The sequence below is a fragment of the Oncorhynchus gorbuscha genome, linkage group LG26, assembly GCF_021184085.1.
Source record: "Oncorhynchus gorbuscha isolate QuinsamMale2020 ecotype Even-year linkage group LG26, OgorEven_v1.0, whole genome shotgun sequence".
Lineage (NCBI taxonomy): Eukaryota > Metazoa > Chordata > Actinopteri > Salmoniformes > Salmonidae > Oncorhynchus > Oncorhynchus gorbuscha.
The window spans coordinates 12,934,358-12,960,349 of record NC_060198.1 but is presented as its reverse complement, the minus strand read 5'-3'; the positions used below and the strand labels follow the sequence as shown (position 1 = coordinate 12,960,349).

The following is a 25,992-nucleotide window of genomic DNA, read 5'->3' as shown; positions in this document are numbered from 1 at the left end:
GTGTTTTCAGTTGACCTCACTCAAAGGACAAAACAGCAACTTAATCTTGTTTATTCAAAAGAAACAAGTCAAATGTTTTTTGGTTTTCACTTTATTTGATTCAACATTTTGCCAAGTGGAAAAATAGAGCTCTGTATTCAACTTAAGTAAAGAATATCAATCAAGATTTTGTAAAAAGAAGTTACTATCTCTTCACCAAATACACCTGAAAAACACTGTCAATAAGACAACAGTCAAGCAGCAGTAGTAAGACTCCCAAGATTTTTGGGATAGTACCTGACTGAATGTATTTAGCTATACACCTTCAAGTGTCAACGGAGTATATTAGGGCCGGAGTTTTCACAAACTGGGACATCAAGCTTCATCAAACCTCCTTTTCCGTTCTTAAGCAAGTGCTCAATTCAACTGGAAATGGGTTACTGGAGTAGGTCCGTTTCCTCAAATGTTAAATATTGAAGATGAATAGGACCGGTATCAGGGTTCTATGCCAAATCTTCTAAGCGTCACAACCGTACACACCCCTCTTCCCACAACTAAAGGGCAACATGTTCAAGGCACACCAAACCGTTTCAGGGGCTCTTTCTCAATAGTCTGAAATCTGTCCTTGTTTCCTTTCCTGCATTGCACTGATCTGAAAGAACTGAGCAGGTGAAAGCCTGCCAGCCTACTGATGAGCTTCCACCATATTTTCACCTGCCAAATATTTTCTAATCAGTGCAAACAAGCAGAGAAAATGAAGAGAGTAAGAATTGTTACAATTGAGAAAGCGCCAGGGACTGCATCACCAGCAAGGCAGGCAGACTTTGCATAGGCTGTGAGTCGGGCCCAGAGTTTTCTAGTCAACTGAAGTGGTCAGGAAAATCTCCAAGCCCAAGCTAGCTTAAAGAAATAGATTTTTTGGATCATGTTTCAAGCCTGAGCGAAGCAGAAAATTCCTGTGACAATCAATGGAGTCTGAACAACAATTGATCTCATGGAGGAACAGAAAGACTCATGTGCGTTTTGATATTTTCACCTCCATTTCCCCATCATAATGCTTCATGACTCATTGATTCACAGCATGCTATGGAACATGTTCCTCTGCCCAGGTGTTGCCGACGCCTGCCAGAGCTTACAACTCCTAGATATGTATCAGCTAACCACATGTTATACTAGCAATTTGTCAGTCAACCAACGTCTGAGCAGGGGAACATGACCACGGTAAGAATTGGAAAGGCATGTGCTGCTGCTCTAAAATAGCAAGCAGTAGGGGGAGGAACACCAGATGAGCTCATGCTGCTGACAGGGTTAAAAGCAGAGTTAATCATTTTGTACTTTAAACATCAATGCAAGGTGCTTTCTTTTGCATGCACCGCAGCTAAAATCACATTTGTCATTTTGGTCTTCCCCCATGTATAATTATTTAGTCTGGCCTGACGACAGGTTTACAACGAAGACAGGCAATGCGCATTATCACAACATGAAATGGACATTTTTGCATTTTGGTCAAATCTTGCGGCCCAAATGTGTACTCATTCATATCAGGGGCACTTTGTGGCTCCAAAAAATATAAACTGAAGCCCAAAAACATTCTCTCAGGGTATATCCCCCAGTTCCATAACCTCTTATCATCCCTTAAGGCGAACAAGATGAACATAAACATCTTTCTTTCACAGTGTCAGTCAGAACCTTATGTTACACTGCTGTGGAGAATGAACATGTTTATCTGTGGAGAAGGGCTGTGTGCATATGGGCCCTGTTCAAAAGTAGTGCACTTCATAGAGAATAGGGTGCCATTTGGGATGCATCCCACAAAATGCTGGTCCCTCAGGCAGCATTTAACAAGTCCATACTCTCCCTCATCCCTCCCACTTTACCATCCCCTGACCAATGTGCTGTTTAATCAAGCGCCCCCTCTCTTCCTTTTGTGTATAAGGCAGAATAAATCGCTCTCCTTCCGAGAGTTCAGAATCAGTACAGAAGAGGGCTATGACGAGCGTAAACTCAGGCTAGCTACTGTATTAGCATCACATTAGCCTGCGGTTGCTCTTGTCGTCATTTCATAGTTTATCTTCTGTGTGTGTTTTAAAGCTTTATGATAAAGGTGATGATGGCCGAGAAGGAGAAGGGGTCTGCACAGTGTGTGTGCGTGTAGCGTACTGTTGGTGTGTCAGCTGTAGCTGCAGGCAGACAAGCGATGGACTGCCCTGTGGTGCACTGCAGTGTCGAGAAAGGGAGGGGATGGTTGAATTGGAAGGATGGGGGAGGGGTATGGGGAAAGACTGCAGTTGGAGACCCGATAGAGGCACAAAGTCACGTAACCTGGACTTGTGCTGCATGCCTTCCTTTGCAGGACAGGCCACAACACAATAAACAGGCTCTCACTCTAGGCCATTTTAAAGCTAGCGGTTCATGGAAATATGAGGTATAAAATGAGCACATGTCAAATTTCGTGAAGATGTGTCTTCTTTAGTATACTTGTTTGCATGTCAATGTAAGGTGGCTGGTTGAAGAAGTCATGGAAGTATGGTGCGTTTTCAGCTAATCACAACAATGCCTAATCCAAAATAAACTCCAATCTTTTCAAATCCAAAACTGATCTTCAAGTAGTCCAGGGTCAGGGTCTAGGCCTTAGGATAAACTACTGACCCTCAAGATTCAAGCTTCAAGGTAATCAAAAACAACTATGGTAATTGAGCATCAATGGTTGAGGGTTGATTTTGGCATCGGCACAACTGTCCCCTTGTGTTACTTGGGTTCAAAAGAGATGGTTTCTAATAATGTCAATGCTGGCTCCTGGAGATTGTATGGATCTTCCATATTTCCACGTCACAGCGGAAGAGAGGAGTGAAGGCATCTATCCATACCCCATTCGTTGCATAAGAAAGAAAATGGAAGTTGCAATGCCCTCCCATAGACATAAAGCATGCCCAGGGTCTGTGAGGGACAGGGTGGGTGACTGACACATCATATGGACCCCTAGTAAGGAGAATGTTTGTATGTGCGGGTGGGATTTGCAGTGGGGTGAAAATATTAATATTTCATGAGTTATGCTTATGGAGTAAGACAGTTTAGCTCTTGATCGATCTCTCACCTCGGTTCTAGTAATCTATCCATGTCATAGCTTGCAACAGCCAATTAAAGGCCAGTTGCTTTGTGATAGTGGGATTCCATCTTAGAACAGCCTAAATGCTAATTAATGGGGAGAATGGGAGATTGAGAACATTGGGCTCTAGAAATAAAACGTACCCACCCATTGTGAACTTTTTGTGTTCTAGCCTTGCTACTCCTTTGTGGCACTTCCAATTCAAAGCACAAATTCAGAGAAGACTAAAGTCCATTAATCCCACCTCCACTTTAGATGTGAGCAGAAAATGCTAATGCTAATTGTTAGCATTTTCTGGAGATGCTATGCTAACTAATGTTAGCTTTTAGCATAGCATATATATTATCATAACATGCTAACGCTAGCGATCCATCCAGTGGACCTTGTTTATAATCTAGTGATGAGCCTGGCTATCCCACCGTGTACCTGGGCCTGGACCGGCCCATACTCCACCACCTCCCCATCCACCGTGATCACCCCTTTTGACGAGTAGGGCTCCAGCCGCAGCGCCCGCACCCGGGTGTACACCAGATGGGGGCTGGTGTTGGCCAGGTGGGTGCCCTTCTCCATGGCCAGGAAGAGCCGGAGCAGGGCCGTGCGCGATATGCCTGCTCGGACGTATATCAGGTGGATGAGGCCGTCATCAAGTGTAGAGTCGGGCGCGGCATACAGGTCCTTTGCCAGGTGAGACTGGTACATGGCCAGCATGAGGACAAAGTCCTCCTCAGGCACCACCACCCAGTCACTGGGCACCGGCTGGTCCAGGGGCACCAGGAGAGAGTCTGGCGGGCCTGTTAGGGTGGCATTTGCAGACATGGGTTCCCTCTTCTTCGCCTTGAAGGCGTTTGAGTTACGGGAGTTGTGGAAGGTGAGGTGGGCTGTGTTCTGGCACGGCGAGTCCTTCAAAGGTTGGCAGAGGAGGGTGGAGGAGCAGAATGCAGATGATGGTGGTTGGTGTTGAGGTGACATGCTTGTCATCTCCAACGAGACTGGCGATTGCCCATCCTCCTCTCCATCCACCTCGTCAACCGGCAGGTATGCCAGACGGCCCTTATACACCCTCAATGATGCCAACCTGACCAATGTGCCCATGGTGAAGCGGGCGGCGCCCACGTGGCGATACTTCTCACTCTCAACGTCCACGTCAGCCACGAAGCCCCAGGCCAGCGAGAGGAAGGAGAAGAGGCGCGTGGGGTTGGAGGGGCTGGAGCCCAGGTGGACAGAGGCCAGGTCCATGCGAGACACCAGGCCCTTACACAGCAGGAAGCCACAGCTGATCAGCAGCTCCTCGCTTGACACCGGCTGGGCCCTGTCAGAGGAGAGAGAGAAAGAGGGGGGAGAAGGAAGAGGAAGGGGGAGAGAGAGGGGGGAGTTAGGGGTAGACACGACAGACAACAAAGACAAGCCCAGCTGGGGTGGGGGGGTAGAGAGGTCATTGGGACCACCAGCCCCACATCCACCACTCAGCCTGCTGTTTTTTCTTCATCACAGCCTATTAGATAATGACGTCTCAGAGTTCCATACGACTGGGGTCACGTCCATATGGCAGCATATCCATATTCAGCTTGGATTCAATATTCAACCTAGGCTCACCATTCAATAACACCTCCAAAGCATTGTAGGCCTACGGAGACCATCGACAGACTGAAGTATGGCTGGTCTCGAAGATGGTTTAGCTAAAGTGTGGAAAGATCTCAATTGAATACTCCTCTCTTGTCTCCTTCTCCAAAACAGACTACACAGACCCAAAAGAAGAAAACAAATCCAAGCCATTGGGGTCTCTGTTCGGCTTTCTTTTATCACGGTTTCTGTACATTGTTTTTATACACAATAACATCGTACCATTTTGAGCTATTTTCTTTGTCACTGAAATGGGAACCTGGGTGTAGTATCTCTTAACAACCAGTAGAGGGAGTTCTAACTATAAACTATTAGAGTCATCCGATCCCACTACTCTAGGCAAAACTGACCCGTTTTACTGTTTGTGTCCTATAGCCTACAGCCCGAACATATCTGGGACCAGCATATATACATAGAACAACCGGGGGAGATGAACATAGAACAACCTGGAGAGATGGATAGACGGACAGACAGGAGGGCATGCTGGTTTGTAATTGTGATTCATTGTGTTGATGTTCTGTACTGTGGTGGTTAAAGAATGAGCCAGCAGCAGTATGTTTGTTCTCCTCTACTGATTCTGGGGATTTACTCAATAAGGTTTGTCAAACATGTGGGCAGTAGTAGGCCCTGTGCTGGTGTAGACGGTTGTCTATCAAACATGTGGGCAGTAGTAGGCCCTGTGCTGGTGTAGACGGTTGTCTATAGTGGGTCCTTCTTTTCGGTCTTCCTGGAAGTATATTTCTCACCCAACTGGATAAATTGGTTTTCAATTAATTATTCCCTTCTTTGAGCTAATCACTGATCCAACATGGGAAACATCAAAGCAATGCATTACATCCAACATGGGAAACATCAAAGCAATGCATTACATCCAACATGGGAAACATCAAAGCAATGCATTACATCCAACATGGGAAACATCAAAGCAATGCATTACATCCAACATGGGAAACATCAAAGCAATGCATTACATCCAACATGGGAAACATCAAAGCAATGCATTACATCCAACATGGGAAACATCAAAGCAATGCATTACATCCAACATGGGAAACATCAAAGCAAGCATCCAACATGGGAAACATCAAAGCAATTGCATCCAACATGGGAAACATCAAAGCAATGCATTACATCCAACATGGGAAACATCAAAGCAATGCATTACATCCAACATGGGAAACATCAAAGCAATGCATTACATCCAACATGGGAAACATCAAAGCAATGCATTACATCCAACATGGGAAACATCAAAGCAATGCATTACATCCAACATGGGAAACATCAAAGCAATGCATTACATCCAACATGGGAAACATCAAAGCAATGCATTACATCCAACATGGGAAACATCAAAGCAATGCATTACATCCAACATGGGAAACATCAAAGCAATGCATTACATCCAACATGGGAAACATCAAAGCAATGCATTACATCCAACATGGGAAACATCAAAGCAATGCATTACATCCAACATGGGAAACATCAAAGCAATGCATTACATCCAACATGGGAAACATCAAAGCAATGCATTACATCCAACATGGGAAACATCAAAGCAATGCATTACATGCCACAAGTAATCATGCCAGATTGAGTACTTCAAGGAAGGGGAGGGGGGAAGCATGCATTTTCAAAGTACATTATTGGGATTAACTGCTGCTAACTAACTGCTACATGGGGGTCTTGGTGTGTCACCCACCCAGAGTAGTGGTGTATAGAGGCAGCCAGGGCGTTACCGGAGCCCCCTGGTAGGATGCCCAGTGGGGTCTGGATGGCCTCCTCCCAGTCCTCTCTCTCCATCAGGCCATTCACAACCTGGGGGGGGGCAGAGAGCAGGGGTCACCCAACAGCCAGAGACTCACCAGATCTAGGGCCACTTTCACAGACCAAGATAAGGCCGGGTCGAAACTAAAGTGCACTTTCAGTGGATCCTCTCCAAAAATAGTCTGAAAATCAGTGTCTGTGCAACAATATGCAAGGTCAGGCAGAACCATGGATCTCAGTAAACTGGGGGTTTGAGGTTTAGAAGAGAAATGGATGCCATGTCGGCACTAAAAGTTCCAAGACAGTTACTAGGTCAAGTAAGAATGCAAATTTGAATTATTGTCGGGAATGGATTATTGTACTTGTACCTCACCTCAAACAGCAGTCCGTCCCCGGACATGATGACTAGAGCACCCCACTGTGACAGGTCAGCCTCTCTCACCAACTCCCTGGCATGGTTCTGCCGCTCTGAAAACAGACAAGGAAGACGAGGACATGTACACGTGTTTAGGTGTGTGCGTGGCCGTACAACCACTGTGTGTTATTGTAGTGTCAAAATCCCTCTCTTTTGTCATTGTGAGACCTTTAACTTTCCGATTATTCCACCAGGAGAAGGATTTTTCCCTAGCACTGACCTAAGGTCAGTTTTGTGTTATTTATCTGTATGGTTAAGGTTATGCTCAGGTGAGGGTAAACTGCTCGTGGATCTGCACTAATGGCTCCTAGAGCTGTAATTTATTTTCTTTAGGGGGCAGTAGTCTATCAGTGGAGGCTGCTGAGGGGAGGACGGCTCATAATAATGGCCGGAATAGAGTCAATGGAATTTTATCAAACACCTGATGAAACCATGTGTTTGATGTATTTGATAACATTCCACCAATTCCGCTCCAGCCCTCACCATGAGGTGCCACCAACTTCCTGTGTAGTCTATATATAGTGAGTGACTGGTACTCCTTCCTGTATCATCACCATTACTTTTCAATCGCTCCTTTTAGTCCCTTACATTTCCCTAACACTCCTGCCGGGTTAGTAAGAGCAGCACACTCTCAGAGAGAAGAGCACACACGTATTTCCTCTCTCCTCAAAACACTCTTTATAAAAGGCCAGACCGTCTAAGAGCTCTTTGTTGTCGTAGCCACTCAAGCTTAACAACATACGCCAAGTCTCTCTTTCTTCCCCAAGGAATCTTATCTCTGCTTCTCTCCAAGGCTGTGCTTACACAGGCAGCCAAATTCTGATCTTTTTTCCACTAATTGGTCTTTTGACCAATCACGTCAGATCTTTTTCATAGCTGATCTAATTTGGTCAAAAACATCAGATTTGGGCTGCCTGTGTGACCGCAGTGTCTGTTTGCACAGAGATACTGTGTAGCAGTGTTTCCCAACTCCGGTCCTCCAGTGCCCCCAGCGGTACATGTTGTTGTTGTGGCCCCCTGACAAGCACACCTGATTCTACTTAAAGCCCTTGACAAGTAGATTCAGGTGTCTTTGTCCGGGGCCACAACAACAATATGTAACGCTGGGGGTACTGAAGGACCGGAGTTGGGAAACGCTCTTGTAGATCTTGATGTTAAGCTTGTTTGTCCTTGCATCTGAAACCCACCGACAGCAATACCCTCAATCTATCTTGACACAAACAGTAGAGAGCATTTCCCTCTGCAACATAGGCCTCGGGGGGTGGCATCCAATTACTGAGTCAGCGTCCCAAATGGCTCCCTATCCCGACACAGTGCACTACTTTTGACCGCGGCCTACATTGCTGTGGTCAAAAGTAGTGCACTGTGTCGGGAATAGGGTGCCATTTGAGACGCAAAGAGACCTTTCATGCATTACCCTCCTGCTGGGCCTGAGAACCGTATATACAGGCAGGGAAAATCTATTTTCCCTTCACCAGTCTCCTCACGTGACATTTGCATACGCAGTGGCTGTAAACGCAGTGTGTGTATAGATAACCGGTCAGTGTGAAGGTGGAGAATCTATGTTGGCTGGTTGCTAAGTAGGAGAAGATGTTGTTAACCCACTCCCTTTACTGTAAATGGTGATAGCTGATAGTAGCCGCTAGCAAAAAGGGAGGGAGGTAGCATATGTGTGTTTAAAGTGCTCACGCATTCACACACGGCTCGGGGAGGGGGGATGGGGGAGGGGGGTGCTTTTAGTCATTTTTATGAGTGTTTGCTGGAGGTTGGATGTTAAAATATATGAGGTCTGGGAATGGGTGCAGTGCAGACACACACAGACAGGCAAACAGACAGACGCAGACAGCTGAGGGGGAAGTTGATGCTTTTAGTCATTTTTACGAGTGTTTGTTTTGGTGTTGGGTTGGATGGTAGAATGTAGAGGACTGGGTGCAGGGCAGTACTGTAGCGTAGTTTGACTTACCGGCTCAGTCTCTGGGCTGCAAGCAATTGTTCTTCCTTCTTCCCAGCTCTGTGGCTCGAGACTAAATCATTACACCGCTCCCTTCTGCTCTACACTGGTCCTTGGGTGGAGGGGAGGTGTGTGTGAGTTTGGCCGACTATCCTGTTCTCTACAGTGTGTGTGTGTGTGTGTGTGTGTGTGTGTGTGTGTGTGTGTGTGTGTGTGTGTGTGTGTGTGTGTGTGTGTGTGTGTGTGTGTGTGTGTGTGTGTGTGTGTGTGTGTGTGTGTGTGTGTGTGTGTGTGTGTGTGTGTGGACAAATATCCTGTTCTCTGCACTGTGTGTGTGGGCGTGCACATGTGTCTCTCAGGGCAGCCATTGTTGTCCCTCTAAAGAAGCTATAATTCGGACTCGGGTTCCAAAAAAAAGAAAGAGCGCGAGGCTTAACCTTCAATGCCACCATGCAGTTTCATGTCCCCAGACTCCCCTCGTCCCTACTCACTTTGCTTCACTCTCCTTTCTCCGTCTCCCTCCTCCCAGCCACACTCTCACTGACCCTGCCTCCCACAAAAGGAGGTTCCAAACCCATCTCACACTTGGGTATATACAGTATACTGCTGGGCTAAGGACACAGACATGACAGACATTTTTTTTATTTGATTAAAAAAGGGACCTTTCAATGGTCTAGGAACGATGAGGATCGCACCAGGGCTCCATAATGCACACTGACAGAAACAGCAGGGATACTTTTCTTTGCCGTGTGCGTGGGTGACTACCTGTTCACAAAGGCTACGCCGAGTGTGTGTCTAACCGGAGACTTTGGGTCAACAGAGGTGGAGCAGAAGTGGCAGTGGTGTGTGTGTGTATAGATAAGTCAACCTGTCAGCACCCAGGGACAGGGACAGCCTGAGGGATGTAGAACCACCGCCTCACCGCACGCTCTCCCCCCTGTGAACCAGCCATAGAGAACAGGCCACAGGCTGTAGAACTCCCTGTTTTGAAAACCAACCACAGCTAGGTTACAACGGCACTGGAAAGATAACATCCGGCAACCGATTCTCCTAGGTCTCAAACTGACTGACTCTTAATAGTCAACACGGGCTTTTTCTACTATCTAGTTTCCGGGCCACAGGCTATATGATGGGCTTTTACTGTTCTGTTCCAAAACCACCACAGCTAGCACTGACGGTAGATGAGTCACAACTGCACTGATCTCACTAGAAAGGCTGTCACTCGGAAAATAAGTGGGAGATAGCTAAGAGCGAGGGAAAGATTGAGAGCGAGAGAGAAACGGAGATCTTTTGAGACCCTCGTGCCAAGCGTCCTCCATGACCAGTTGCCCCGTCTCCCTCTGGGCAGTGACCTCATCCTTCCCCTCTCACTGGCACCAAACACAGCCAGGGCTCCAATAATGGGCCTGTCCTCGCTCATTAGCGTCCCCATGCTAACCGTCCGCTAGGCTAGCACAGCTCTGGCCCTGCCTTACTGGATTTAGCCCCCAGAGCCACTGATATTTTCTTTTCACATGGACCTTTTCAGCATGGTTCCAGTGAACGGATAACCAGTCCAGCCCAGTACAGCTTGGCTCGGCTGGACTCTGTAGTGTTCAAAGGTGTAGCAAATGGTGATGCAGAATCTTTGTTTGCAAACTAACGCCTGCACAACCTTTCGTCTTAGTGTTGGCATCTACCTGTACGGCTATTACAGGTTAGACTTTAATCAAGCCCAGCGTCTCTGAGCTGTGGCTGATCACGGAGAAGGATGACGACATCCCAATGGACAATGTCCTAGAGAGATTCTAAAGTCAGAGATGATCTACCCTTGTATCTGGCAAGTTAGATCACCCATCCTTCTGCATAGGACTAGAACAAGGGCTCTCTTCAATGGGGAACTAACTGACTGTTCTCAGAAATAATGTGCTTTTACATACATAGCATACATAGCATTTCAGAATGCGTTCCGAGAAATGCTCTCTCAGTTTTGGGAAAGGGATTAACTTTCTTGCCTGCTCTCTGACACTGCAGTGATTTAAGAACAGAGAGAGGGAGAGAAACTCAGTAACCTAAAACTAGGGCTGAAATGTAGGGCTTCAAAAGCTACATTGGGATCATGTTCGTTAGGGAACCAAATGGTAGAAAATGTACTAAAAACATAGTAGGGGACTGCCTAAACTTGTCCAACAACAAACATTTATTTTTCATTTGCAAAGCGGTGTGCCCTAATGGATATGACTCATCTGATAAGCTTTGAACCAGAAGCCCAAAGCAAAACCAGGACATTATCAATCCAATGTCCCCAGACTGTGGCAACACATATTATAATGATTACCCCATCAATGTGGCTTATAAATGACATCAAAACACACACACACACACACACACACACACACACACACACACACACACACACACACACACACACACACACACACACACACACACACACACACACACACACACACACACACACACACACACACACACACACACACACACACACACACACACACACACACACAATTAGCCCATCAATAGGGTTCACAACATCAAATCATGGGGAACCAGATTTACAGAGGTTTGTGTGTAAACATAACATATTACATAATGGATCTACATACATACATATGTGCCAGCAGCAGATTAATGACTGCCAGCTAGCGATGAAAACAGCCAGAGGATTTATAATGGGGGAGGGAGAGGGGGGAGAGGAAGAGGGAGGGTCAGCTTGAGAGAGACTGCCATTAGTTGCTTTGCTTTGTGGGACATTGCCAATTGGAGTGGAGGAACACAGAATGATGGTTTCTGTTTTGTTTGTCCAGTCTGCCAAGCGGCTGAGAGTTAGTATGTGTGTGTGGTGCTGGTAGTGCAGCGCTTTGACAGTCGAGTTAATCATTGACCTGTAATTGCAGGTGTTAGTGCAGGATATTGACCTGCGATAAGCTGTGTGTCAGTGTATGCACACGCATTTACTCAGCAGAGATGTCGTGTGTGTGTGTGTGCGTGCGTGCGTGCGTGTGTGTGTGTGTGTGTGTGTGTGTTTGCCCTGTGTGCATGCGAGCGTGTGTGCGCGCGTTCCACGCATGCATGTGCGTATATACGCACGTACAGTACGCTAAACTCACCAGTGATGACCAGTGTGTGTGGGACCCCGGCCTCGTTAAGCATGCGTTGGACGTGTCCGGTGAAGAGGCTGAGGGCCTGGCCCTTCCCACTGCGGGGGTTCACCAGTAGCATGACGCTGCAGGGACGGTGCACCTCACTGTAAAGCACGCCTACAACAGAGAGGATGACAGATGTTAGGCCCGCTCATTTTCATGACCTTGGCAGAAAATCCCATAAACACAGAATCCTGTGCAATTTCTAAAGTTCATATTCAGTGTTCTTTAACACAATGTTTAGCATAATTGCATATTTTCCCCTTTCTGTAACATACATGATTTCCAGTGTTTTCCTCGAGGTGCGGGTTTGACGGTCACTCGACATGATACTGAATGTTTATGGGTTATTCTTATGTCTGTGGATAGGGATTGACGCCAGACTGAAGGTACAACGATCGAGGACACACTGATGTGTGATTCTGTAGCAGCAGACAGTCATTGACTTGTGGGTTTTACTTCCTTACAAGCCTCTCAGGCTGGCGCTTCCAGAACATTTGGCACATTTCGGATTAGGACATAAAGGGTCCGTCTCCAAGAGGCCAGTTAGATATTTTCTCTACTTCTGGGTGTTGTGTCCCTGTTGCAACTTGTAATAAACCAGATTGAGTCTGTGACTTCTCTTCTCTTTCGTCACAGCAATAGGCAATGGAGGGAGAAGCTTGATCTTACTATTATTAAGGCCAGGAGTTTTTCCTGACCATGTTCCATGACCAGGCCCTATAACTAGGGCCCAGAGTTTTTCCTGTTCAGGTCACATTGGTAGTCAGGAAAAACTACTGTCCCTATGGTCCTTCTGTAGCTCAGTTGGTGGAGCATGGCGCTTGTAACGCCAGGGTAGTGGGTTCGATCCCAGGGACCACCCATACGTAGAATGTATGCACGCATGACTGTAAGTCGCTTTGGATAAAAGTGTCTGCTAAATGGCATATATTATTATTATTATTATTATGTCTACCATTAATCCTCAGAATATACTGATTAGACAAACACTCAGAGCTATGACTCGGGGCTTCTTTGCCAATTATTAACTTTCTGCATCAGTCCACTCGAGCTAAACCATTCTGGGAAATGAAAGTATTTTAGTCACGGAGGATGGGAAAGCCAGGTAAACAAGTTTGACAGATGATGAATGACTTGCTATGGGTGGAGCACAAGGACAGTGTTTTGGATGCTCCCTGGATGAGGTCATCCACCAACATCAAACCCAATTGGCAGGATGTGTTTTTCTAGACGACCCCACAGCTACTGTCAACATATATCGCAGACTACACCATTACAAGTTAGGAAACACCACCTATCATAGTTACCATATCTGTGCTACTGTAAACGGTGCATTGGCAGACTATGAGTGTGTCCCAAATCGCACCCTATTCCCTTTATAGTAGTGCACTACTTTTGAGTAGGGAATAGGGTTCCATTAGGGATGCAAGCCTCTGACAACACAGGTTAGGTTATGAAACCCCACCTATCAGTACTGTAGATCTGTGGAGTTTGGTCATGGGACTTTGACTAAGTTAGATGGAATGGGGTGTGTCTACCATAGGTGCCTTGTCACAAGGCAGTTAAAGTGACATGTTTTCTTGTGTGTTTGATAACACATGGTCTCAGTTAACATGGCCTATTGTACCTAGATAGGCTTCCTACTTTGCTTGACGTATACCAAACAAAAATATCAACTCAACATGTAAAAGTGTTTGCTCTGTGTTTCGTGAGCTGAAATAAAAGATCCCAGAAATATTCCGTAAAATCAAATTTTGTGCACACATTAGTTTACATCCCTATTAGTGAGCATTTCTCCTTTGACAAGATAATCCATCCCCCTGACAGAAGTGGCATATCACGAAGCTGATTAAAAAACATCCTTACACAGGTGCACCTTGTGCTGGAGACAATAAAAGGCCACTTTAAAATGTGTTTTTTTTTTAAATGGGGGAAAGCGTATTCTGATTGGCTGGTCCTGGCTGCCAATTGAGTGGGACTATGCCCTCCCAGGCCCACTCCAGGCTGCACCCCTGCCCAGTCATGTGAAATCCATTGATTATGGCATTATTGACTGATTTCATTATATGAACTGTAACTCAGCAAAATTGTTGAAATTGTCTATATCTTTGATCAGTATAGATAATAAAGCTTTGTAGCAGCCACAAATACACTCACACAAAATGGAGGTTGAATCAACATGGTCAACATCATGAATTTGCTAAAAAATATATTTTTAAAAAGCCACACTGTTTTTCATGTCTCATTCTAACTCAAATTCGAACCACATACCAACAATAGTGTTTTCGATTCATTCCAAGTTGAATTTACATTTGTTACCACTTTAATATCAACCAAATTGGATGTTTATCGGATGTCTTTGCCTGATGGGTCTTGTTCCCTTGATATGTGGAACCTTTCTTAACAAGTTATGAAGTTCTGGGAGGACGGAGTTGGCAGGGCCCGCATTCGTAACCGTTCAGTAAATTTCACACGAAATGTCTGCATGCTCCATCTCTGAAAAGTATTATATAGTATTATATATTATATACAAAAAACACAAGCAATGGACATTAGATCAGTCCTTTCGTCTGATGAGTCCAAATTTGAGATTTTTGGTTCCAACCACTGTGTCTTTGTGAGATGCAGAGTATGTGAATGGATGATATCCGTATGTGTGGTTCCCACCGTGAAGCATGGAGGAGGAGGTGTGATTGTGTGGGGGCGCTTTGCTGTTGAAACTGTCTGATTCATTTAGAATTCAAGGCACATTAAACCAGCATGGCTACCACAGCATTCTGCAGCAATACGCTATCCCATCTGGTTTGTGCTTAGTGGGACCATCATTTGTTTTTCAACAGGACAATGACCCAACACACCTCCAGGCTGTGTAAGGGCTATTTGACCAAGAAGGAGAGTGATGGAGTGCTGCATCAGATGACCTGGCCTCCACATTCACCTGACCTCAACTCAGTTGAGATGGTTTGGGATGAATTGGACCACAGAGTGAATGAAAAACAGCCAACAAGTGCTCAGTATATATGGGAACTCCTTCAAGACTGTTGGAAAAGCATTCAAGGTGATGCAGGTTGAGAGAATGCCAAGAGTGTGCAAAGCTGTCATCAAGGCAAATGGTTGCTACTTTGAAGAATATAAAATATATTTGGTTTGTTTAACACTTTTTTGGTTACTACATGATTCCATATGAGTTATTCCTTGTTTGGATGTCTTCACTACTATTTTACAATGTAGAAAATAGTACAATTAAAGAAAAATCCTTAAATGAATGGGTATGTCCAAACTTTTGACTGGTACTGTATATTTCAAATGTTATTCAAATTTAGAAAAACCTTTGAAGAAAAAGCAGAGATTGTGTCTTTCAATAATACCTGAACTGACAGTATCATATAACTGACAATATAATGTACCAGAGTGGTTTCATTTGGTTGAATTTAGGTCAGACTACTATGGTCATAAAGGCACATAGACACCTTGTATGAGTTGTGTCTGAAAAACACATTTTAAAAGGTGCAATCCCAGTCAATACCATTTCTTCGGGTCAAAACAAGCCGATATAAACATCTGTACTACAACCTGAATGTAACATACGTTTTAGTAAACTGTTTGCTGTGAAACTGTGACGTCTGGCCCGGGACCATAAAGTGGCTGAGCCAAAGTGTTAAAAGGCTAAAAGGTGGCGGAGGAGGTCCTATTAAGGAAGACATCTTTACTTCCTCCCTACTTTTAAAGTCGCCACGGATCTAACTAACAGTCAGATAGATGAAAGCGAGCACGTCCACTGCGTTGTTTACATCACTAATCATGTTAGATCAGGGATTACTCCAAGGAAGGGAGGACAGATGCATGTTCAAACATTGTTAGAAGTGAGCCTGAGTAAGTGAGGTGGGGGAAAGAGATAGCGGGATAGCAAACCCCCCCCCCCTCTATCTTCTCCCCTAGACAGTACTCCCAAATGACAGGGTGAGCGACACATTGAGAGAGACAGACGCACGAGAGACAAAGGAGGGAGAATGGCCGCATCAGGTATTTATAACCACATAGACTGCAGACAGAAATACATATTGGGCCCAGGCAAGTGTATAAAACACCTGGCACCCTGCCTTCCTATAAAGATGGTTAGGCCACCTCGGGCTTATTCAACCGCAATTAACGCTGTGTCATACCTCCCCAGTCTCCACAAATAGAGAACTTGAGCTACAGTCAAAGTAGCGACATTAGAATAAGTAGCTAATGCATAAATTCAAAGAATGTTTTCGTTGGAAGTTCACCCGAAAGTCAAGGAAGTTCAACTGTGAGTCGTCAGTCTTTCACTCCCTGATGTGAACATCACCTTAACCATCTGAGGGAAAACTGACCCAAGATCAGTGTGTCTAGGGGCAACTTCACCCTACACCAACATCTTCTATAGTGAATTGAAGCTGTAAGCCACCCAGTTCAGAGTCGAGGAAAAGCGAGTGTTAGCTAATAAATAAACAAATGCTCCGTCTTCCATGTCTTAACGAGAACAGACACTTCACTGAGTCGCAAGCGAGACCTGTCACGCAATACTGTGTAAGTTTGCTATTCTAAGATGCTGTCCTAAGCCGAGACCATAAAACTACTCTTTATTGGGGTTTTCTCCCTTCCCTTTCATTTAAACTGGAATTTCCTGCGGTGAATAGCAGAGCAGTGATTATTTCATTAAACTTCAGGACAAATTGTTCACTCTTACATTTTGAAGTCCACAGATGAGACATTTCTTAATCACCGCACTAGTGAATTCAGTTGAAATGTCACTCAGACAGCAAGCGTTCCTTTGGAATTGTTTGGTTTACCACTGTCATGATGGTTCTACAGTAAATCGGGTTTGGATAGTGCCTTTTTTTGTTGTTGAATTTTAACCCCTTTTTCTCCCCAATTTCGTTGTATCCAATTTTTAGTACCTACTATTTTGTCTCATCGCTACAACTCCCACACGGGTTCGGGAGAGACGAAGGTCGAAAGTCATGCGTCCTCCGATACGCAACCCAACCAAGCCGCACTGCTTCTTAACACAGCGCGCATCCGTGCACCTGGCCACCATGGTTAGCGTGCACTACGCCACAGGAATCGCTGGTGCGCGATGAGACAAGGATATCCCTACCGGCCAAACCATCCCTAACCCGGACGACGCTGCCGGTTGCGACAGAGCCTGGGCGCAAACCCAGAGTCTCTGGTGGCACAGCTGGCGCTGCAGTGCAGCACCCTTAACCACTGCGCCACCCGGGAGGCCCTTGGATAGTGCCTTTTAATGGCATCTTTAATCATCCCGAATAATTGTTTGTGGCCAATTTTCCTTCGTTGTTCTACAGTAATTCTATTGCCTTTTTTTATTGTGTCTTAATTGTGTCATAATACATACTATCAGTGTTTACCTACTTAACCAAGGGCAACAGACTAAAACAAATAACAATCGAACTATAGTTTTATAGTAGTCTGCTACTATAGGATGTTGAGAATTAAGAGATTGACCTTTTAATGAGGATGACACGATTATGACCTTTTAAGGGCATGGCAAGTGTTGTTGTAACTTTATCCGCCCCCACACTACTGTGTTACCTCAGCGCCCACTGGGCATGCTCAGATGTGATTGTTAAAGGGAGAACACAGATCTGTTCAGAGCTCCGACCACAACAGGCCAAACCAGATTGCTAATTGATTTCTCTCTATTTGGGTGTGTGCTTTGTTGGTTTCGTCTAGATGTGTCATGTGGCAATGAGCCAGCGTCGTTTAGCTGATAATGGGTTATACTGGATGTTCCCCCGATTTGACCAGGACATTCTCCAAACCATAGTTATGGGCTGTAGGATACTAGGGCTATACTATGACTAGGGACAAGAGCTTTCGTGGTCAGGTCAGCTAGAGACCAGTTTCACCTGGAAAAACTCCTGACCCTAACCATTGCATCTTGCTGACAAGCAAGGACCGTAGGTGGAGGTGGTACTCTCAACCACAGCCAGTTTATAATGAAGGAATGTTTAGGAATGGGTAGGTTGGCTAAAAGGGAGTGTTAATGGGTCGAGACAAGACAGGCCTTGCGGGTAATGATGATGCAAAAACACAGCATGGTTGGGGCCCTTTCCAGCTGGGTTGGCACAGGTCCATGCCAAATGATTTATGAGGGAACTGCCCCGGGGGCCTCATTTATAAACCGTGCTTATTGTTCATGCAAAAGTTGGCGTTTATAATAAATTGACTTGATGTGAGAATGTGCTCACCTCTCCACAAACTCTAGACCACGCGTACACACATCTGCGAGTGGTTGAAATATTGTTTTGCAAGCTGGCAAGTAAGTATTTTGTGCAAATGGGGGGTTTGATAAAAATTGTATTCATAAAAAAAACGGAATGCCAAGCGTCTGCAAGGCTGTCATCAAGAAAAAGGGCGGCTACTTTGAAGAATCTCAAATATAACATATTTGGATTTGTTTAACACTTGTTTTGGTTACTACACGATTTCATATGTGTTATTTCGTAGTTTTGATGTCTTCATTATTGTTCTACAAAGTAGAAAATAGTACAAATAAATAAAAACCCTTGATGGTACTGTATATTTTCAAAGACCAAGGTATCAGCTATCATACAATGTAAAGGAACAACCTCCTGATTCTATTTTTTTTCTCATAAAATGCAACTAACTGGATTTGTCAATTCCGTCAGACACCATAAAAGGCCTTTGATTTTTACATTTATTGTCCAAGTGTTTAAAGGCCTTGATATGATTCATTTTAACAATAGATTATTGTAATACAAATCTCCAAACGTATTTTTGTTTTCTAGCACTTTATCATGCTCCAGGGCTAATTTCGTTTTTAAAAATTTCTTTTTGGCATTTTCTTTTAGATTCAGAACATAAAACAACATTTAGAAAGCAAACATTTTCCATTGGATCTAGCACGGCAAATACATCAATAGTTTAAGCATATGTTGCAGAAATGTGATTAAAAAATTTATATATTTTTTTATATTTATATTGACAAAAATATGATGAAGTTGACAAGACACTGATGGAGTTAACAACAAATACTCAAAATACATATTTTTTCTAGACAAAAATAACTACTTCAATACAAATATTTGTAAAATATATAAATTATTCATTTGAAAACCCTCAAATATAACCATTTCATCAGATCTTTCAGCACTTTGATGTTATATTTTTTTGGAGTTGAATCAAAATTCTTATCCTATCTTAATCCATCGGGCAGATGGAGTTGACAGTTTATGGTTGTAACAATGGCGATTTCAATGTTTTTTTTAAAATCTATCAAAAGTAGAAAGCTTTACAGATTATGATTTGTCCTGTTGCACTACATGTAATGAGGACATGAACAAGGGGTCATTATGGTATTGCTGACCCTGCTCATTCATGATTCATTGAATTGACCAAATCTCCAGACACATTTTTTAGGAATCCTAGTTTTGAAATACATTTTGTTTAAAGTCAGAGAGGGGTATTGCAAGAAACTACACAAGAGCCGTTTCAGTTAATATTCCGTATTACCCATTTTAGAATTTTAAATACTTTGAGAGTTTTAAATTGGTAGCCTTTGCTCCGGACAAGGGCATTTCCGGGCATTGAGCAACACATGGAATTGAATAATATTCAATATTCATTTTTTTTTCCAAAATAAAAAAACTCCCCCGGTAAAAAATTCCCCTAAATGTAATTTTTAAGCTCAAATAATAAAAACAAAATCAAATATTTTCCAACTATAAAAAGAAAGCTTGCCTGCCAGACAAGGATTGTCCCGACTTTCAAGAATTCCTGAGTTAGTACATAATACGGTATGTACCAAACCTACCATGATAAGCTCAACACCAACAGACTCTTAAATAGTACAATGGTAGCAAGCCAAGTCATGCTTAATTATAGCATGTACCCATCAATGCATTCCTACACGTCAGCGGTAGGTAGTACTAAATCTGGACCAACCCCCATCACGAGAAAAGCCAGTTTCCACATGAAAGGATTTCTGGATCATAGGTTATCATCACCCATTTGGCCACTAGCAGCCATAACACATACCTAAAGTATATAATATGGAGAAGGACTGGGCGATATACTGTGAATGCTGGTAATACCGTTATGAATCCACATACCGGTAAAGATTTTTACAATACCGTCTATAATTACATTTGGATAAAATGCTAAATAAACAAAAGTTTTACAAAAAGTTTTGTCCATGTTTTGTTGAGCATTAAACCATCAGAACGGAGAAAGCCTATTAAAACCACTTAAAATGAATTTGATGCCATCCTAGGGCCATGTACTGCTCATAAAACATGTTTAGAACTAGTATTACTCAGAAACATTGAATACTGTCAAAAATATTGTGACACGATGTTAATAGCTAACCTTAATATTGAATAGATTTGTCATAGGCTAGCACATCCACTAAATGTAGTTAGCTTAACTGTCTGTATTTGTGCTGGTAAGATACAAATCAGATGTGTCTTGTGTAGGCTGTTTTAGTTCCCCCATCATATATATTTTTTTCATATCGATCCTGAAATCGTCTTTGTATACCTAGAGAAGGAGAAGGAGAGAGAGAGAGAGGAAAGAGAAGGAGAGTGAGATGAGGGAGATAAAGAAGGAGGGAGAGTGTGGCACAGATGCAGATGGAGAGTGAGATGAGGGAAAGATAAAGAAGGAGAGAGAGAATGGCACAGATGCAGATGGAGAGAGAGATGAGGGAGAGATAAAGAAGGAGAGAGAGAATGGCACAGACGCAGATGGAGAGAGAGATGAGGGAGAGATAAAGAAGGAGAGAGAGAATGGCACAGACGCAGATGGAGAGAGAGATGAGGAGAGAGAGAATGGCACAGACGCAGATGGAGAGAGAGATGAGGGAGAGATAAAGAAGGAGAGAGAGAATGGCACAGACGCAGATGGAGAGAGAGATGAGGGAGAGATAAAGAAGGAGAGAGAGAATGGCACAGACGCAGATGGAGAGAGAGATGAGGGAAAGATAAAGAAGGAGAGAGAGAATGGCACAGACGCAGATGGAGAGAGAGATGAGGGAGAGATAAAGAAGGAGAGAGAGAATGGCACAGACGCAGATGGAGAGAGAGATGAGGGAAAGATAAAGAAGGAGAGAGAGAATGGCACAGACGCAGATGGAGAGAGAGATGAGGGAGAGATAAAGGAGAGAGAGAATGGCACAGACGCAGATGGAGAGAGAGATGAGGGAAAGATAAAGAAGGAGAGAGAGAATGGCACAGACGCAGATGGAGAGAGAGATGAGGGAGAGAAAGAAGGAGAGAGAGAATGGCACAGATGCACATGGAGAGAGAGATGAGGGAGAGATAAAGAAGGAGAGAGAGATGAGGGAAAGAAAGAAGGAGAGAGAGAATGGCACAGATGCAGATGGAGAGAGAGATGAGGGAGAGATAAAGAAGGATAGAGAGAATGGCACAGATGCACATGGAGAGAGAGATGAGGGAGAGATAAAGAAGGAGAGAGAGATGAGGGAAAGAAAGAAGGAGAGAGAGAATGGCACAGATGCAGATGGAGAGAGAGATGAGGGAAAGAAAGAAGGAGAGAGAGAATGGCAGATGCAGATGGAGTGAGATGAGGGAGAGAAAGAAGGATAGAGAGAATGGCACAGATGCAGTTGGAGAGTGAGATGAGGGAGAGATAAAGAAGGAGAGAGAGAATGGCACAGATGCAGATGGAGTGAGATGAGGGAGAGATAAAGAAGGATAGAGAGAATGGCACAGATGCAGTTGGAGAGTGAGATGAGGGAGAGATAAAGAAGGAGAGAGAGAATGGCACAGACGCAGATGGAGAGAGAGAGAGACGGGAGATAAAGATACATAGAGCGTAAAGTCAGCGCAAGACTAAGTGAGAGGGAGGAGCGGAGAGGATCTAACCACCCACTAGCTGTCATTCTCCTCTTGAGTGGTGTCTCCTGGGTAACTTCGGGCAGTGGGGTGAGATGGTTGTGTTGAATTAAAACAAACGACTGAAGTAAAAACGTGACGTATCCTTAGAACCTATAACTGACAAGACTTTCGCATTTGATAGAATTAAACTATCACTCAGATTTAACTAAAGACTTGCAGCTTTACATGCCTCACAGTACATTGTCTGTAAACATAACAGCAGATTATAGCCATGATACCTTACAGATCAAGCTGTGTGCAGAGGAAGCTGGATGCCCTTCGTGAAAAACCCACAACCACATAGTGAGAGACTGCCCTTCTCATAGATGATAATAGACCAGCATTTCGCTACACTCGCATTAACATCTGTTAACCGTGTGTATGTGACGAATCACATTGGATTTGGTCTTCGTTGAAATGTGATTGAAGCATTGTTGTGTCATTAGCCGAATAGAGAACGCGAAAAGAACACAGCATGCCATTAATGGACAAGGACAAGGACATTCGCTTTCTCTTCATCGCTATACAGATGTAATTCAAATCTCACTCAATGTGCTGTAACGTTGAGAAAAAAACAGATCCACATTCCGATCAACATTATTGAGTGACAATGACATTTAGCTGATTTTCCATCCAGCTTGTGTGAGTGTGTTGTAATTCCTCTTTTTACGTCTATAATCTTCACTGAGTGGCCTGAAACACTAAGCTGCTGTGAGCCCATGGGTCTAAACAGGGAAGGCCCCAGAGAGAGAGAGTGAGTGGTGAGTGAGTGAGTGAGTGAGTGAGTGAGTGAGTGAGTGAGTGAGTGAGTGAGTGAGTGAGTGAGTGAGTGAGTGAGTGAGTGAGATGGGCTTAGTCAGAGGTCTTGACAGCAAGGCTCATCTTGGAGAACGACCGACAAGTGTCCTCAGGGAAAAGGACTGCTGTCTCACTGCTGGGGCCTCCGAGTGAAAAAAAAACACACGCGACTTTCCATCTCCCTCTTTCTCTTCTCCTTTTGAAGCAGAGGAACAGATGTATGAACACAGAGAACTCAATGCTACCTATTTTCCTAGAAAAAAACAACAATAACTAGAAGCTAAACCATGCCCCTTAGCATTGGGAATAAAAGATAACTCTGTAAACAGTGGAAATCCGTGGTATATTGATCCGTTTCATCCAGGATCGATAATATCCAATAACATACAATAGTATATTATTACACCCAGTCAACTCCAATAGAATATCAATGTGTGAAACGATGTCTATATAATAACGATATGCTGTCATCCTAGTATTAAATAACATGTAATATGCTATGTTGTATGATTACACCATGTTCATTACTATACCCCAAATCTCTAAATGTCTATTGTAATGCATGCTGTTGTCCATGCAGTGGATCTGGTTTGTCGAAGGGGCCACTGGGTAAGATATTAGTAATGGAATTGAGTGTGCTGGAAGTGACCTGCTTTGTTGCTGAAAGGAGAGGCCCTTGAGATATGGGACAACGATGCCTGTCTTAGTAATTTATCCGCACTGTGTCCCAAATGGTACCCTATTCCCTACACAGAGCACCACTTTTGACTGGAGCCCATGCAAAAGGGTGCCATTTGGGACTCAGGTCCATTTCACGCTACAGATGCACTGTAATGACATGGGTGCCGCGGGATATGTTGATTTAAAGAGGCAGATGAACAGGCGGTACGGCATACCCTAAAATGGTATGTTGTTTTATGGTAATAAAACGGTTGTGTCAACGTTGAGGCGATATCATTGTCAAGCTTCAAAGGGAACTATAATATCCATAGTACAGTCTCTTGCAAAGTTGACTTCTAGCTCATCACTCCACTATCTGGATCATTGGACAGTTTGATCATTGGACAGTTTGATCATTGGACAGTTTGATCATTGGACAGCTTGATCATTGGACAGCTTGATCATTGGACAGTTTGATCATTGGACAGCTTGATCATTGGACAGTTTGATCATTGGACAGTTTGATCATTGGACAGTTTGATCATTGGACAGTTTGATCATTGGACAGTTTGATCATTGGACAGCTTGATCATTGGACAGTTTGATCATTGGACAGCTTGATCATTGGACAGTTTGATCATTGGACAGCTTGATCATTGGACAGTTTGATCATTGGACAGTTTGAACAGTTGTAGTTAGATTGTGCAGCAGCCCACCGCTCCCCCACCACTAGATTTGACGGCACACAGGCATATATTCATGCATTGAGTAAATAGAAATACCTCACTTTGCTGAGGAATTTCAATAGCTCACATCCTTTGACAAAGCCTCTCTAAAGAATTCCCATCATCTCGGTTTATAGGCTACCTTCATCTGTTAAGTTAGTGCGATTGGATGACTATAGACTTACATAGCACATTCCTTCTGAACAGATCAATCTGTTATTGGTTCCCTGCATTGTTACCATGTCTACAAGGTAAGAGACAATGACGTGGCTTGACCCTTGTTTCTGAACCTTCCAATTAAAGGGCATTTTTCCCACTAGAGTTATTATAGACTTATATCCCTTAACACTCATTCCTTTAGTAGGCCTGTTGTCAAGACCAGGGCTGCCCAACCCTGATCCTGGAGATCTACTGCACTGTAGGTTTTCAGTCCAACCCTCTTCCTGGAGATCTACCCTCCTGTAGGTTTTCAGTCCAACCCTAATTTAAAAACACATGATTCTACTAATTAGCTGCTCAACAAGACTGAATCAGAGATGCTTAATTCGGGTTGGACTGAAAACCTACATGACAGTAGATCTCCAGGAAAAGGGTTAGGCAGCCCTGGTCTAGATCAGGATTTCTCAACCCTCTCCCAGACGTTTCACATTTTAGTTTGAACCCTAAACACCTGATTCAATTAGTCAACTAATCATCAAGCCTTTGACTAATTGAATCAGGTGTACAAGTTTAGGGTTAAAACAAGGAGAGAATCATGTTGGGAAATCCTGATCTAGATGTTTTTTTCTCTGTTAGTATTTCTCTATTAGGCCAGGGGATATTCAACTCTCACCCTACGAAGTCTGGACCTGCGGTGTCTGATCATTCATTCCCAGGTTTAAATCAAAACATGTAAAAAGCAGAGGAACTGGAGTTGAGTTTGAGAGGGTTAGACTATTGTTATTCTAGATGCTGTTTTGTTGTTACTTTGGGCTGTTAAAGGTTGCTTAGTGAACATTGTCATTTGAGTCTGTCTGACCAGTCCTATTGTTTTATTCATTTACGGAAATTAGTTTTAAAAGGTAAAGAATAGCCTGAGACAGATGACACTGATAAGAAAGTGCGGAACTTGCTCCACAGCAATGGACTAGATTACGCAAAAACAACCCTTTCTCTATGACTAAATAATGTGCACTAGACAGGTATACCGACTTCATAAATAACATGAATGCGATAAGCACACACAGCACTTTCAACCGCTTATGAGAAAATTATACGATACTATATGGTTAACTCATTTAATTAATGACTTGCTCACGATTTCTCAAATGTTGCTGACGAACAGAGCTCTCCCGGATGGTGCCAGCCCATTTCTCTGCCTCCTCCAGGTTGGCGCGTGAGTCCTGGAACAGGGCCACCCGAAAGCACTGCTCGACACGTTGCCTGGCCACCCCAGAGCTCATCCATCGTCTTTTAAAAGGGTAGAAATAGACCGAGAAGTACGCTCCCGCGTCCTCGTTGTCATCTGCGCTGAAAGCCCGACAGCCGACACAGTCCCTCAAGTTGAAAACCACCTTGCTCCGTCCCGCAGGTGTTGACGTGATCTTCTGAATGGTGAGGTCCCTCTCGGTTAAACTCACCGCGTACCTCACCTTTCGGTTGCCCGTGGTCGTGAATTCCCCGTACTGCAGAACCTTGGTGATTCCGTTGCGATGTGATGGAGGGTCCGATTCGGTTATCTTCGGTTCCATCCTGCGCGCAGAGGGAGGAAGGGACGCGATCCGAAGACCTGCTTGCGCGTGATAGGGGGACGCACACAGTCATATACCGGCTGAAGAAGCAAGCGATCCGCAGGGCAAGAGACTGCGAGTGATTTCAACGCAATTAAGATTTTTTTACCATTTGAAAAATGTGTCAGGTCGCTCTCTAGTGATAGAA

The 25,992-nt window shown here is 44.1% G+C and overlaps 1 protein-coding gene across 1 annotated transcript; it reads right to left on the bottom strand.

The window, feature by feature from the left end:
- Window positions 1-73: 73 nt before the first annotated feature.
- On the bottom strand, window positions 74-25,992 carry LOC124016540 (sphingosine kinase 1-like). The gene is made up of 5 exons (XM_046332128.1): window positions 25,373-25,992; window positions 11,952-12,101; window positions 6,849-6,943; window positions 6,411-6,526; window positions 74-4,394 (listed from the first exon to the last, which is right to left on the bottom strand). Exons 1-5 carry the CDS (start codon window positions 25,803-25,805, stop codon window positions 3,473-3,475), a joined length of 1,716 nt encoding a protein of 571 aa, XP_046188084.1. The 5' UTR covers window positions 25,806-25,992; the 3' UTR covers window positions 74-3,472.

Coding starts and splice junctions, on each gene's coding strand:
- LOC124016540 (XM_046332128.1), bottom strand. CDS start 25,805: ATGGAACCGAAGATAACCGAATCGGACCCTCCATCACATCGCAACGGA. Junction 6,527..6,848: donor GGGACGGACTGCTGTTTGAG/GTGAGGTACAAG, acceptor GCCCCCCCCCAG/GTTGTGAATGGCCTGATGGA. Junction 4,395..6,410: donor TCTATACACCACTACTCTGG/GTGGGTGACACA, acceptor CTCCTCTGACAG/GGCCCAGCCGGTGTCAAGCG.